This window comes from Anomaloglossus baeobatrachus, chromosome 3, assembly GCF_048569485.1.
Source record: "Anomaloglossus baeobatrachus isolate aAnoBae1 chromosome 3, aAnoBae1.hap1, whole genome shotgun sequence".
Lineage (NCBI taxonomy): Eukaryota > Metazoa > Chordata > Amphibia > Anura > Aromobatidae > Anomaloglossus > Anomaloglossus baeobatrachus.
This window is the reverse complement of record NC_134355.1, coordinates 24,883,198-24,898,773: the sequence shown is the minus strand read 5'-3', so window position 1 is coordinate 24,898,773 and position 15,576 is coordinate 24,883,198. Positions and strand designations below refer to the sequence as shown.

Here is a 15,576-nt window from a genome sequence, read left to right as displayed (position 1 = left end):
ACGTCTCCCTTTCACGGGCAGCCAAGGCTTCCCTTCAGTGGTGGCTTCTCCCCAATTCTCTGTCGAAGGGGAAATCCTTCCTTCCCCCATCATGGGCTGTGGTCACGACGGACGCAAGCCTGTCAGGGTGGGGAGCGGTCTTTCTCCACCACAGGGCTCAGGGAACCTGGACTCCGACAGAGTCCTCCCTTCAGATCAATGTTCTGGAGATAAGGGCAGTGTATCTTGCCCTAAAGGCGTTCCAGCCGTGGCTGGAAGGCAAGCAGATCCGAATTCAGTCGGACAACTCCACAGCGGTGGCATACATCAACCACCAAGGGGGAACACGCAGTCTGCAAGCCTTCCAGGAAGTCCGGCGGATTCTGATGTGGGTGGAAGCCACGGCCTCCACCATATCCGCAGTTCACATCCCGGGCGTAGAAAACTGGGAAGCAGACTTTCTCAGTCGCCAGGGCATGGACGCAGGGGAATGGTCCCTTCACCCGGACGTGTTTCAGGAGATCTGTTGCCGCTGGGGGATGCCGGACGTCGACCTAATGGCGTCCCGGCACAACAACAAGGTCCCAACATTCATGGCACGGTCTCAAGATCACAGAGCTCTGGCGGCAGACGCCTTAGTTCAGGATTGGTCGCAGTTTCAACTCCCTTATGTGTTTCCTCCTCTGGCACTGTTGCCCAGAGTGTTACGCAAGATCAGGTCCGACTGCCGCCGCGCCATACTCGTCGCTCCAGACTGGCCGAGGAGGTCGTGGTACCCGGATCTGTGGCATCTCACGGTGGGCCAACCGTGGGCACTACCAGACCGACCAGACTTGCTGTCTCAAGGGCCGTTTTTCCATCTGAATTCTGCGGCCCTCAACCTGACTGTGTGGCCATTGAGTCCTGGATCCTAGCGTCTTCAGGGTTATCTCAAGAGGTCATTGCCACTATGAGACAGGCTAGGAAACCAACGTGCGCCAAGATCTACCACAGGACGTGGAGGATATTCCTATCTTGGTGCTCTGATCAGGGTTTTTCTCCCTGGCCATTTGCCTTGCCCACTTTTCTTTCCTTCCTTCAATCCGGATTGAAAAAAGGGTTGTCGCTCGGCTCTCTTAAGGGACAAGTCTCAGCGCTCTCTGTGTTTTTTCAGAAGCGCCTGGCCAGACTTCCAAAAGGTACGCACGTTCCTGCAGGGGGTTTGTCACATAGTCTCTCCTTACAAGCGGCCGTTAGAACCCTGGGATCTGAACAGGGTGCTGATGGCTCTTCAGAAACCACCTTTCGAGCCAATGAGGGATATTTCTCTCTCACGCCTTTCGCAGAAGGTGGCCTTCCTAGTGGCAGTCACATCACTTCGGAGAGTGTCTGAGCTAGCGGCGCTGTCATGCAAAGCCCCTTTCCTGGTGTTTCACCAGGACAAGGTGGTTCTGCGTCCGGTTCCGGAATTTCTCCCTAAGGTGGTATCCCCCTTTCATCTCAATCAGGATATCTCCTTACCCTCTTTTTGTCCTCATCCAGTTCACCAGTGTGAAAAGGACTTGCACTTGTTAGATCTGGTGAGAGCACTCAGACTCTACATTTCTCGTACGGCGCCCCTGCGCCGCTCGGATGCACTCTTTGTCCTTGTCGCTGGCCAGCGTAAAGGGTCACAGGCTTCCAAATCAACCCTGGCTCGGTGGATCAAGGAACCAATTATCGAAGCTTACCGATCTTCTGGGCTTCCGGTTCCCTCAGGGCTGAAAGCCCATTCTACCAGAGCCGTGGGTGCGTCCTGGGCTTTGCGGCACCAGGCTACGGCTCAGCAGGTGTGTCAGGCGGCTACCTGGTCGAGCCTGCACACTTTCACGAAACACTATCAGGTGCATACCTATGCTTCGGCGGATGCCAGCCTAGGTAGGCAAGTCCTTCAGGCGGCGGTTGCCCACCTGTAGGAAGGGGCCGTTTTACGGCTCTATTACGAGGTATTATTTTACCCACCCAGGGACTGCTTTTGGACGTCCCAATTGTCTGGGTCTCCCAATGGAGCGACAAAGAAGAAGAGAATTTTGTTTACTTACCGTAAATTCCTTTTCTTCTAGCTCCAATTGGGAGACCCAGCACCCGCCCCTGTTCCCTTCGGGCTGTTGTTCTTTGTGTACACATGTTGTTCATGTTGAATGGTTTCAGTTCTCCGAAATTCCTTCGGATTGAATTTACTTTAAACCAATTTATAACTTTTCCTCCTTCTTGCTTTTGCACCAAAACTGAGGAGCCCGTGATGCACGGGGGGTGTATAGGCAGAAGGGGAGGGGCTTTACACTTTTAAGTGTAATACTTTGTGTGGCCTCCGGAGGCAGAAGCTATACACCCAATTGTCTGGGTCTCCCAATTGGAGCTAGAAGAAAAGGAATTTACGGTAAGTAAACAAAATTCCCTTCTTTCCCTCAGCATAAAACATAACCATCCCATGCTTGTAATCTTTGTCCCCCTTGTATATAGTTCTCCAAATATTATAATGGCCCCCGCATAGCCTTCCCCATAGTATACCATGTATAATGCAGCCAGCCCCCCCCACGCTCCATGTATAATGCAGCCAGCCCCCCCACGCTCCATGTATAATGCAGCTAGCCCCCCCCCCCCCACGTATAATGCAGCCAGCCCCCCCCACGCTCCATGTATAATGCAGACCCCATGGCCTCTGGCCACCGAATACACACATTTAAAACAAAAAAGAAGGGAATTTTGTTACTTACCGTAAATTCCTTTTCTTCTAGCTCTTATTGGGAGACCCAGACGATTGGGTGTATAGCACTGCCTCCGGAGGCCACACAAAGCAATTACACTAAAAAGTGTAAGGCCCCTCCCCTTCTGGCTATACACCCCCAGTGGGATCACTGGCTCACCAGTTTTAGTGCAAAAGCAAGAAGGAGGAAAGCCAATAACTGGTTTAAACAAATTCACTCCGAGTAACATCGGAGAACTGAAAACCGTTCAACATGAACAACATGTGTACCCGCAAACAAACCAAAAATCCCGAAGGACAACAGGGCGGGTGCTGGGTCTCCCAATAAGAGCTAGAAGAAAAGGAATTTACGGTAAGTAACAAAATTCCCTTCTTCTTTGGCGCTCTATTGGGAGACCCAGACGATTGGGACGTCCAAAAGCTGTCCCTGGGTGGGTAAAGAAATACCTCATGTTAGAGCTGCAAGACAGCCCTCCCCTACGGGGAGGCAACTGCCGCCTGCAGGACTCTTCTACCTAGGCTGGCGTCCGCCGAAGCATAGGTATGCACCTGATAATGTTTGGTGAAAGTGTGCAGACTCGACCAGGTAGCTGCCTGGCACACCTGTTGAGCCGTAGCCTGGTGTCGCAATGCCCAGGACGCACCCACGGCTCTGGTAGAATGGGCCTTCAGCCCTGATGGAACCGGAAGCCCAGCAGAACGGTAGGCTTCAAGAATTGGTTCTTTGATCCATCGAGCCAGGGTGGCCTTAGAAGCCTGCGACCCTTTGCGCTTACCAGCGACAAGGACAAAGAGTGCATCCGAACGGCGCAGGGGCGCCGTGCGGGAAATGTAGATTCTGAGTGCTCTCACCAGATCTAACAAATGTAAATCCTTCTCATACCGATGAACTGCATGAGGACAAAACGAAGGCAAAGAGATATCCTGATTAAGATGAAAAGAGGATACCACCTTCGGGAGAAACTCCTGAATGGGGCGCAGCACTACCTTGTCCTGGTGGAAGACCAGGAAGGGAGCCTTGGAAGACAGCGCTGCTAGCTCAGACACTCTCCGAAGAGATGTGATTGCTACCAGAAAAGCCACTTTCTGTGATAGTCTAGAAAGTGAAACCTCCCTCAGAGGCTCGAAGGGCGGCTTCTGGAGGGCAACTAGTACCCTGTTCAGATCCCATGGATCTAACGGCCGCTTGTACGGGGGAACGATATGGCAAACCCCCTGTAGGAACGTGCGCACCTTAGAAAGTCGTGCTAGACGCTTCTGAAAAAAGACGGATAGCGCCGAGACTTGTCCTTTAAGGGAGCCGAGCGACAAACCTTTTTCTAACCCAGATTGCAGGAAAGAAAGAAAGGTAGGCAATGCAAATGGCCAGGGAGACACTCCCTGAGCAGAGCACCAGGATAAGAATATCCTCCACGTTCTGTGGTAGATCTTAGCAGACGTGGGTTTCCTAGCCTGTCTCATGGTGGCAACGACCCCTTGGGGTAAGCCTGAAGACGCTAGGATCCAGGACTCAATGGCCACACAGTCAGGTTCAGGGCCGCAGAATTCCGATGGAAAAAAGGCCCTTGGGACAGTAAGTCTGGTCGGTCTGGTAGTGCCCACGGTTGGCCGACCGTGAGATGCCACAGATCCGGATACCACGCCCTCCTCGGCCAGTCTGGAGCGATGAGTATGACGCGGCTGCAGTCGGATCTGATCTTGCGTAACACTCTGGGCAAGAGTGCCAGAGGTGGAAACACATAAGGGAGCCGGAACTGCGACCAATCTTGCACTAGGGCGTCTGCTGCTAGAGCTCTTTGATCGCGAGACCGTGCCATGAAGGTTGGGACCTTGTTGTTGTGCCGGGACGCCATTAGGTCGACGTCCGGCCTTCCCCATCGGCGACAGATTTCCTGAAACACGTCCGGGTGAAGGGACCATTCCCCTGCGTCCATGCCCTGGCGACTGAGGAAGTCTGCTTCCCAGTTTTCTACGCCGGGGATGTGAACCGCGGATATGGTGGAGGCCGTGGCTTCCACCCACATCATAATCCGCCGGACTTCCTGGAAGGCTTGCCGACTGCGTGTCCCCCCTTGGTGATTGATGTATGCCACCGCTGTGGAGTTGTCCGATTGAATTCGGATCTGCTTCCCTTCCAGCCACTGTTGGAAGGCTAGTAGGGCAAGATACACTGCTCTGATTTCCAGAACATTGATCTGAAGGGTGGACTCCTGCTGAGTCCACGTACCCTGAGCCCTGTGGTGGAGAAACACTGCTCCCCACCCTGACAGACTCGCGTCTGTCGTGACCACCGCCCAGGACGGTGGTAGGAAGGATCTTCCCTGTGATAATGAGGTGGAAAGGAGCCACCACTGCAGAGAGTCCTTGGCCGTCTGGGAAAGGGAGACTTTCCTGTCCAGGGATGTTGACTTCCCGTCCCATTGGCGGAGAATGTCCCATTGAAGTGGACGCAGATGAAACTGCGCAAACGGAACCGCCTCTATTGCCGCCACCATCTTCCCGAGGAAGTGCATGAGGCGTCTTAAGGAGTGCGACTGACTTTGAAGGAGAGCCTGCACCCCAGTCTGTAGAGACCGCTGCTTGTCCAGCGGAAGCTTCACTATCGCTGAGAGAGTATGAAACTCCATGCCAAGATACGTTAGTGATTGGGTCGGTGACAGATTTGACTTTGGGAAGTTGATGATCCACCCGAACGCCTGGAGAGTCTCCAGTGCAACACTCAGGCTGAGTTGGCATGCCTCTTGAGAGGGTGCCTTGACCAGTAGATCGTCCAAGGGATCACAGAGTGTCCGTGAGAGTGCAAGACTGCTACCACTGCCGCCATGATCTTGGTGAGCACCCGAGGGGCTGTCGCCAGACCAAATGGCAGAGCTACGAACTGAAGAGGTCGTCTCCTATCACGAAGCGTAGAAAGCGTTGGTGCTCTGTAGCAATCGGCACGTGGAGATAAGCATCTTTGATGTCTATTGATGCTAGGAAATCTCCTTGAGACATTGAGGCAATGACTGAGCGGAGGGATTCCATCCGGAACCGCCTGGCGTTCACATGCTTGTTGAGCAGTTTTAGGTCCAGAACAGGACGGAAGGAGCCGTCCTTTTTTGGAACGACAAAGAGATTGGAGTAAAATCCTCGCCCCCGTTCCTGAGGGGGGACAGGGATCACGACTCCTTCTGCTCTTAGAGAGTCCACCGCCTGCAGCAGGGCATCTGCTCGGTTGGGGTGTGGGGAGGTTCTGAAGAACCGAAGTGGAGGCCGAGAACTGAACTCGATTCTGTACCCGCGAGACAAAATGTCTGTTACCCACCGGTCTTTGACCTGTGACAGCCAAATGTCGCAAAAGCGGGAGAGCCTGCCACCGACCGAGGATGCGGAGGGAGGAGGCCGAAAGTCATGAGGTAGCCGCTTTGGAAGCGGTTCCTCCATTTGCTTTCCTGGGGCGTGAGTGAGCCCGCCAGGAATCTGAGCTCCCTTGTTCTTTCTGAGTCCTTTTGGACTAGGAGAATTGGGCCTTGCCCGAGCCTCGAAAGGAGCGAAACCTCGACTGCCACTTTTTCTGTTGAGGTTTACTTGCTCTGGGCTGTGGTAAGGAAGAGTCCTTACCCTTGGACTGTTTTATGATTTCAGCCAATGGCTCACCAAACAGTCTGTCTCTAGATAATGGCAAGCTGGTTAAGCATTTTTTGGAACCAGCATCTGCTTTCCAGTCCTTTAACCACAAGGCTCTGCGCAAAACCACAGAATTGGCGGACGCCATAGCGGTACGGCTCGTAGATTCTAGGACAGCATTGATAGCATAGGTCGCAAACGCAGACATTTGCGAAGTTAGGGACGCCACCTGCGGTACTGCTGGATGTATGATAGCATCCACCTGTGCTAAACCAGCTGAAATAGCTTGGAGTGCCCACACGGCCGCGAATGCTGGAGCAAACGACGCGCCGATAGCTTCATAGACAGATTTCAACCAAAGGTCCATCTGTCTGTCGTTGGCATCTTTAAGTGAAGCGCCATCCTCTACTGCGACTATGGATCTAGCCGCAAGCTTGGAAATTGGGGGATCCACCTTTGGACACTGGGTCCAGCGTTTGGCCACCTCAGAGGGAAAAGGATAACGGGTATCCTTAGAACGTTTAGAGAAACGCTTGTCTGGGTGAGCGTCGTGTTTCTGGATTGATTCTCTGAAGTCAGAGTGGTCCAAAAAAGCACTTAATTTACGCTTGGGATACAGGAAATGGAACTTCTCCTGCTGTGCAGCTGCCTCCTCTGCTGAAGGAGCTGGGGGAGAAATATCCAACAGCCTATTAATTGCCGATATAAGGTCATTAACCATGGCGTCACCATCAGGGGCATCCAGATTGAGAGGGGCCTCAGGATTAGAATCCTGATCACCGTCCTCAGTCTCATCACAGAGAGACTCTGCTCGCTGAGACCCTGAGCAGTGTGATGACGTCGAGGGTCTTTCCCAGCGAGCTCGCTTAGGCTGCCTGGGACTGTCATCTGAGTCAGAGACTTCAGCCTGTGATGCTTGAGACCCCCTTGAAGTACGGATTAGTTCCAACTGAGGGGGACCGGGGAACATAGGCACAGCAGTGTCCATGGTCTGAGTAACTGGCCTGGACTGCAAGGTCTCCAGGATTTTTGTCATAGTCACAGACATTTTATCGGCAAAAACTGCAAAGTCTGTCCCCGTCACCGGGGCAGGGTTCACAGGCGTCTCTGCCTGGGCCACTACCACCATAGGCTCTGGCTGACGAAGTGCCACTGGGACTGAACATTGCACACAATGAGAGTCGTTGGAGCCTGCTGGTAGATTAGCCCCACATGCTGTACAAGCAGTGTACACAGCCCGTGCCTTGGCACCCTTGCGTTTTGCGGATGACATGTTGCTGCCTCCTCAGAGCAGTACAGGGTGTCCAGCCAAGAAGCGACCTTACAGTGCAACTATATATATATATATATGGTACCAAGAAAAAAGTACACTGATATAACACTGAGGCACTAGTGGGGCCAGCACTAATGTGCTGCTTACCGCCCGCTTAGGAGCGGGTGTGTGGTCGCCGAAATCCCTTTAGTCTGGGTCTCCCAGAGCCTGCTGCCTTTCCCCAGCCAGACCGCATGTGTAATGGCTGCCGGCGTCCTTGTGGAGAGGGGGGGCGGGCCCTGGGCGTATACAGACGAAGAGCGGGAAGCCTGCTTCCCACTGTGCCTAGTGAGAGGGCTGGAGCATGTAAATAAAGCTCCAGCCCTCGGCGCTGCCAATTGAGCAGCGTCTCTCCCCTACCCTGATTGACAGGGTGGGGGCGGGAACGAAGCGGCGCTAGGCCGCAGAAGCCGGGGGCTAAAGTTAGAAGCGCCGCCGCCGTAAAAGCGCGGTCGGCGCAAGTCCCCGGCGCACCACAAGTCGCAGCTGCGCCGCCGCTCCAGGAGCGGTCGGCGCAGTAGTTCCCAACATGTAACGTCACTCAGCAAAGCTGCAGTGACCTAACCCCAGCGCACAGCGCTACTGTCCCCGGCGCACTATAACGCTCAGCAAGCCTTGAGAGTGTCCGTGCCTGCCGGGGACACAGAGTACCTGAAAGTTGCAGGGCCTTGTCCCTGAACGGCACTCCCGCTCCAAATCCAGCAGGTTCTCTGGGTCTGTGGATGGAGCCCGGCCCCAGGGCTTGGGGGCCGGCAAGATCCCACTTCCACAGAGCCCTCCAGGGGATGTGGAAGGAAAACAGCATGTGGGCTCCAGCCTCTGTACCAGCAATAGGTACCTCAACCTTACAAGCACCACCGCGGGTGAGAAGGGAGCATGCTGGGGGCCCCATATGGGCCCTCTTTTCTTCCATCCGATATAGCCAGCAGCTACTGCTGACTACAAAACAGTGGAGCTATGCGTGGATGTCTGACCTCCTTCGCACAAAGCAGAAAACTGGTGAGCCAGTGATCCCACTGGGGGTGTATAGCCAGAAGGGGAGGGGCCTTACACTTTTTAGTGTAATTGCTTTGTGTGGCCTCCGGAGGCAGTGCTATACACCCAATCGTCTGGGTCTCCCAATAGAGCGCCGAAGAAAAAGTTCTTACCGCTCTCGATTCCCCGCTGCTCCATCCTCACCTCTCCATATTCCCCTGCTGCTGCCGTCTGCGTCCTCCCATCCTGCGCTCTGAGAACAGCTGTCGACCCGGTGTCAGCGGCGGCACCAGGTCATACAGCGGCCGCATCGTCTGCGCCAGATCAGCGCAGCTCCTCTCACAGAAAGGAGCTGGCTGCTGATCTGCCGGGCGGCCACGGGCCCCTAAGTTGCCGGGCCCGGTCGCAACCTCTGCGACTGCGGTAGTTACGCCCCTGATGACCATATAACCCCCACCAGCCACATTGCACCGCCGGCTGATTGAATGTGGCCCCACCTACCTGACTCCTGGAAGCCCGGACTCCGCAGAGCGCAGTGACTGCACAGCCCCATACACAGGTGGCTCCGAAGACCACCCCATCACCAGCGGAAGGACATTTACCAAGAAGTAGGGACATTCTGTGGGAGCGCAGCAGACATGGCCCTCCCTCCCCAACACATCAACCAGCCCTTGGCACGATCACCCTGTTGATTGTCGATTACTCCTATCCTACTTCTTTGGACACCTGGCCCCAAGATAGGGAGCCGCCCCATACCGGGAGAACCTGGCTCAAAGACAGCCGCGCTGCAGCGAGAGAACCTGGCGCCCACCAAGACAGAGAGCCGCCCTGCAGCGAGAGAACCCGATGCAAAGACAGGGACCCGGTTCCAAGACAGGGAGCAACCCCACACCGGGAGCACCTGGCGCCATGACAGGGAGCCAACCTGTACTGGGAGCACCCGGCGCCAAAGCAGTCGCCCCACAGCGGGAGCACTCAGCACCAAGACAGAGACCCAGCGCCAAGACAGGAAGCCGCCTCGCACTGGGCGCACCCAGCGCCAAGACAGGGAGCCGCATCGGGAGCACCCGGCGCCAAGACAGGGAGCCGCATCGGGAGCACCCGGCGCCAAGACAGGGAGCCGCATCGGGAGCACCCGGCGCCAAGACAGGGAGCCGCATCGGGAGCACCCGGCGCCAAGACAGGGAGCCGCATCGGGAGCACCCGGCGCCAAGAGAGGGAGCCGCAGCGGGAGCACCCGGCGCCAAGAGAGGGAGCCGCAGCGGGAGCACCCGGCGCCAAGAGAAGGAGCCGCAGCGGGAGCACCCGGCGCCAAGACAGGGAGCTGCACCGGGAGCACCCGGCGCCAAGACAGGGAGCTGCACCAGGAGCACCCAGTGCCAAGACAGGGAGTCACGGCGCAGGGATAACCCGGTGCTAAGACAGGGAGCCACCGCGCACAAGGAGCACCCGACAACAAGACTGGAAGCCGCCGAACAAGAGGAGCACAGGAACTTGCCTCACACCGGAAACACCCAGAGGCAAGACTGGGAGCACCGCACAACGGGAAAAGCAGGCGACAAGGCAGGGTGCCGCCACACACCAGGAGCACCGTTCGACACAATACAGGGAACCGCTGCGCACCCGGTGACAAGTCAGGGAGCTAGTGATGGGCAGTCCGGCTCTTTTTGGTGATCCGATTCCCACAGCTCCGCTCACCAAGAAGAGCCAGCTTTTCATGTCTTTTCGCTCATGGCTCCCTATTAAATAGGTGTCCACCACATATGAACATATTTATGTTTGTGTTAACGCCGCCGAAACCCCACCCACCCGCGGCTAAACCCCACCCACTGACAATGGGGCAATGGGGTGGGTTTTGCCCACCAAGCACCAACATTTTACGCCCAGTGAGAGCCGGTGGGAGAATTTAGTGGCCCTCACTGGGGATTCGGCTCCTGACAAGTCACATCCGGACAGCCAGATCTTTGTATCAGACCGTTCACGACAGACATCACCAGCAGGAGCACCAGACGGCAAGACAAGGGGGCTGTTGCACTCCGGAGGAACCCTGAAAAATCCAATGATTTTTTTTTTAGGACACATCTTATGCTGTAAATTTTGGGCTTTGTTGCACCCCAAATATCACAAACCACCAAGAATTATCAGAAATTAAAAAGAAAAAAACCCCAAAAAAAAAAAAACAGCAAAGAAGCGATTCAAGGAGGAAAAGAGCGGCTTTATTTTACATCCATCATCCTGAAAATACAAGGTGGACGCAGCTTCATTAGGCAAAGTCACTAAAACATCAGCAATTTAGAAAAAAAAAACAGCTCAGTCCTTACAAAACAAAAAATAACGTTTATTTTTTAATACTTTTTTTTCCAAGTTTGAAAACATTTGAGAAAAAAAAAAAATTAAATTTTGGGGAAAAAAAAAATAAAAAAAATTGGAAGATCAAATTAGAAGAACAGATCTATAATTGTCCAGATCGGCGCGCTCTCGGTATTATACGGGGCCAGCATCTGGGCGGGGAGCAGAACTTACCGGGCCTGTAAGTCACACGAATGGGAAATTAAAACTGTGGGTTGCGACCGTAGGCTACATTTGAACGGCCGAACCCAAAATTTGTGATTTAACGGGTCTCAATATAAGAAGACCTAAAAGTTGGGAAGCAGGCGGGATTATCAGTGCATGTTTACTATCGCCCCCTGCAGGCCAGTGTGGGAATAAGGGAGTGAGATCTGCGGGGGACGTCCCGTGAAGCGTCATCTATAGAGGGGCCGCTGGATCACCACATCATCCCCCCTTTGTAGTTGAACTTCAGCTTCAGCAGATACTTCAGATTCACTTGGGCGATGTCATAAACAATATATCTGAAAGGGGGAAAGTTAAGGCAGAAAAAAAAAACAAGATCTGGACGGCAGCGACGAGCTTAAGACGCTAATAGGAGATAGAAAATAAAATTATGCAATAAGCTGGGATTGATTTAATAAACTTAATGTTTTACTATTTTCAAGATCTCTGCTTGCTTGATTCATACGTCCTTTGCAAAGTTTAATCTGCCCAATTCCAGCCTTGCTGAAGCCTCCCCAGATCATCACCGATCCTCCACCAGGTTTCACAGTGGGCGCAAGACACTGGCTTGTACGCCTCTCCAGGTCTTGTACGCCTCTCCAGGTCTTGTACGCCTCCCCAGGTCTTGTACGCCTCTCCAGGTCTTGTACGCCTCTCCAGGTCTCCGTCTAACCATCAGACAACCAGGCGTTGTGTAAAGCTGAAAATTATCTTACTCTAGTCCTCTCTGGTCCAATTGGGCAGATTAAACTTTGCGAAGGACGTATGACTCAAGCCGCATACAAGGTTATCCTGGAAAAACAGCTGCTTCCTTCTGCTCAGGCAATGTTCCCAAACTCTGAGGACTGGTTTTACAGCAGGACAATGCGCCATGCCACACAGCTAGGTCAATCAATGTGTGGATGAAGGACCACCACATCAAAACAATGTCATGGCCAGCCCAATCTCCAGACCTGAACCCCATTGAAAACCTCTGGAATGTAATCAAGAGGAGGATGGATAGTCACAAGCCATCAAACAAAGAAGAACTGCTTACATTTTTTCACCAGGAGTGGCATAAAATCACCGAAAAAGCAGTGTGACAGACTGGTGGAAAGCAGCCAAGACGCATGAAAGCTGGGATTAACAATCATGGTTATTCCACAAAATATTGATTTCTGAATCTTCCTGAGATAAAACATTATTAGTATTGTTGTTTCTAAGTGATTATGAACTTGGTTTTTTTGCATTATTTGAGGTGTGAAAGCGCTGTGCATTCTGTGCATTGTTCTGTTATTTTCACCATTTCCCATTTTCAGAAAATAAATAGAAAATTTATTGCTTGGAAATTCGGAGACGTCGTCAGTAGTTTATAGAATAAAAGAACAATGTACATGTCACTCAAAAATATAAAGAGAAAAATCAGAAAAACTGAAAATTTTGCAGTGGTCTCTTAATTTTTGCCAGAGCGGTTTATGAAAAATTTTATATATATCTACAGTGCCTTGTGAAAGTATTCAGCCCCTTTGAATTTTTCAACCTTTTCCCACATTTCAGGCTTCAAACATAAAGATAAAATGTTAATGTTCTGGTGAAGAATCAACAACAAGTGACACAATTGTGAAGTTGAACGAAATTTATTGCTTATTTTAAACTTTTGGAAAAAATAAACTGAAAATTGGGGCGTGCAATATTATACATCCCCTGTAAGTTAATACTTTGTAGCGCCCCCTTTTGCTGTGATTACAGCTGCAGTCGCTTGGGGTATGTCCCTATCAGTTTTGCACATGGAGAGGCTGAAATTCTCGCCCATTCTTCCTTTGCAAACAGCTGGAGCTGAGTGAGGTTGGATGGAGGCGTTTGTGAACAGCAGTTTTCAGCTCTTTCCACAGATTCTCGATTGGGTTCAGGTCTGGACTGTGACTTGGTCATTCTAACACCTGGATACGTTTATTTGTGAACCATTCCATTGTACATTTTGCTTTATGTTTGGGATCATTGTCTTGTTGGAAGACAAATCTCCGTCCCAGTCTCAGGTCTTTTGCAGACTCCAACAGGTTTTCTTGAAGAATGGTCCTGTATTTGGCTCCATCCATCTTCCCATCAATTTTACCCATCTTCCCTGTCCCTGCAGAAGAAAATCAGGCCCAAACCATGATGCTGCCACCACCATGTTTGACAGTGGGGATGGTGTGTTCAGGGTGATGAGCTGTGTTGCTTTTACGCCAAACATATAATTTGGCATTGTGCCCAAATGAAGGGAATTTTGTTACTTACCGTAAATTCCTTTTCTTCTAGCTCCTATTGGGAGACCCAGACGATTGGGGTGTATAGCACTGCCTCCGGAGGCCACACAAAGCATTACACTAAAAAGTGTAAGGCCCCTCCCCTTCTGGCTATACACCCCCAGTGGGATCACTGGCTCACCAGTTTTAGTGCAAAAGCAAGAAGGAGGAAAGCCAATAACTGGTTTAAACAAATTCACTCCGAAGTAACGTCGGAGAACTGAAAACCGTTCAACATGAACAACATGTGTACCCGAAAAACAACCAAAAATCCCGAAGGACAACAGGGCGGGTGCTGGGTCTCCCAATAGGAGCTAGAAGAAAAGGAATTTACGGTAAGTAACAAAATTCCCTTCTTCGGCGCTCCATTGGGAGACCCAGACGATTGGGACGTCCAAAAGCTGTCCCTGGGTGGGTAAAGAAATACCTCATGTTAGAGCTGCAAAGACAGCCCTCCCCTACGGGGAGGCAACTGCCGCCTGCAGGACTCTTCTACCTAGGCTGGCGTCCGCCGAAGCATAGGTATGCACCTGATAATGTTTGGTGAAAGTGTGCAGACTCGACCAGGTAGCTGCCTGGCACACCTGTTGAGCCGTAGCCTGGTGTCGTAATGCCCAGGACGCACCCACGGCTCTGGTAGAATGGGCCTTCAGCCCTGATGGAACCGGAAGCCCAGCAGAACGGTAGGCTTCAAGAATTGGTTCTTTGATCCATCGAGCCAGGGTGGCCTTGGAAGCCTGCGACCCCTTGCGCTTACCAGCGACAAGGACAAAGAGTGCATCCGAGCGGCGCAGGGGCGCCGTGCGGGAAATGTAGATTCTGAGTGCTCTCACCAGATCCAACAAATGCAGATCCTTTTCATACCGATGAACTGCATGCGGATAAAAGGAAGGCAAGGAGATATCCTGATTAAGATGAAAAGAGGATACCACCTTAGGGAGAAACTCCTGAATGGGGCGCAGCACTACCTTGTCCTGGTGGAACACCAGGAAAGGAGCTTTGCATGACAGCGCTGCTAGTTCAGACACTCTCCGAAGAGACGTGACCGCTACCAGAAAGGCCACTTTCTGTGAGAGTCGAGAAAGTGACACATCCCTCAGAGGCTCGAAAGGCGGCTTCTGGAGAGCAACAAGGACCTTGTTTAGATCCCACGGATCTAACGGCCGCCTGTACGGAGGTACGATATGACACACCCCCTGCAGGAACGTGCGCACCTGAGAAAGTCGTGCTAGACGCTTCTGAAAAAACACGGATAGTGCCGAGACTTGCCCTTTAAGGGAGCCGAGCGACAAGCCCTTTTCCAACCCAGATTGCAGGAAGGAAAGAAAGACAGGTAACGCGAATGGCCAGGGGGATACTCCTTGTGCAGAGCACCAGGATAAGAAAATCTTCCACGTTCTGTGGTAGATCTTAGCAGAAGTGGACTTCCTAGCCTGTCTCATGGTGGCCACGACCCCTTGGGGTAATCCTGAAGACGCTAGGATCCAGGACTCAATGGCCACACAGTCAGGTTCAGGGCCGCAGAATTCCGATGGAAAAACGGCCCTTGGGACAGTAAGTCTGGACGGTCTGGTAGTGCCCACGGTTGGCCGACCGTGAGATGCCACAGATCCGGGTACCACGACCTCCTCGGCCAGTCTGGGGCGACGAGTATGACGCGGCCGCAATCGGATCTGATCTTGCGTAACACTCTGGGCAAGAGTGCCAGAGGTGGAAACACATAAGGGAGCCGGAACTGCGACCAATCTTGCACTAAGGCGTCTGCCGCCAGAGCTTTTTGATCGCGAGACCGCGCTATGAAGGTCGGGACCTTGTTGTTGTGCCGAGACGCCATTAGGTCGACGTCCGGCACCCCCCAGCGGCGGCAGATTTCCTGAAACACGTCCGGGTGAAGGGACCATTCCCCTGCGTCCATGCCCTGGCGACTGAGGAAGTCTGCTTCCCAGTTTTCTACGCCCGGGATGTGAACTGCTGATATGGTGGAAGCTCTGTCCTCCACCCACAACAGAATCCGCCGGACTTCCTGGAAGGCTTGCCGACTGCGTGTCCCTCCCTGGTGGTTGATGTATGCCACCGCTGTGGAGTTGTCCGACTGAATTCGGATCTGCTTTCCTTCCAGCCACTGCTGGAAGGCTAATAGGGCAAGATACACTGCCCTGATT

At 52.8% G+C, this 15,576-nt stretch overlaps 1 protein-coding gene across 1 annotated transcript in view; it reads right to left on the bottom strand.

Annotated features, from left to right (window-relative positions):
• Positions 1 to 10,791: 10,791 nt before the first annotated feature.
• PARP1 (poly(ADP-ribose) polymerase 1) overlaps positions 10,792 to 15,576 on the bottom strand; it is a 153,863-nt gene continuing 149,078 nt past the window's right edge. Inside the window, exon 23 of the mRNA XM_075339063.1 lies at positions 10,792 to 11,449. Within this exon, the coding sequence (XP_075195178.1) occupies positions 11,365 to 11,449 (85 nt within the window). The 3' untranslated portion in view covers positions 10,792 to 11,364. The remainder of the gene's footprint in view (positions 11,450 to 15,576) is intronic.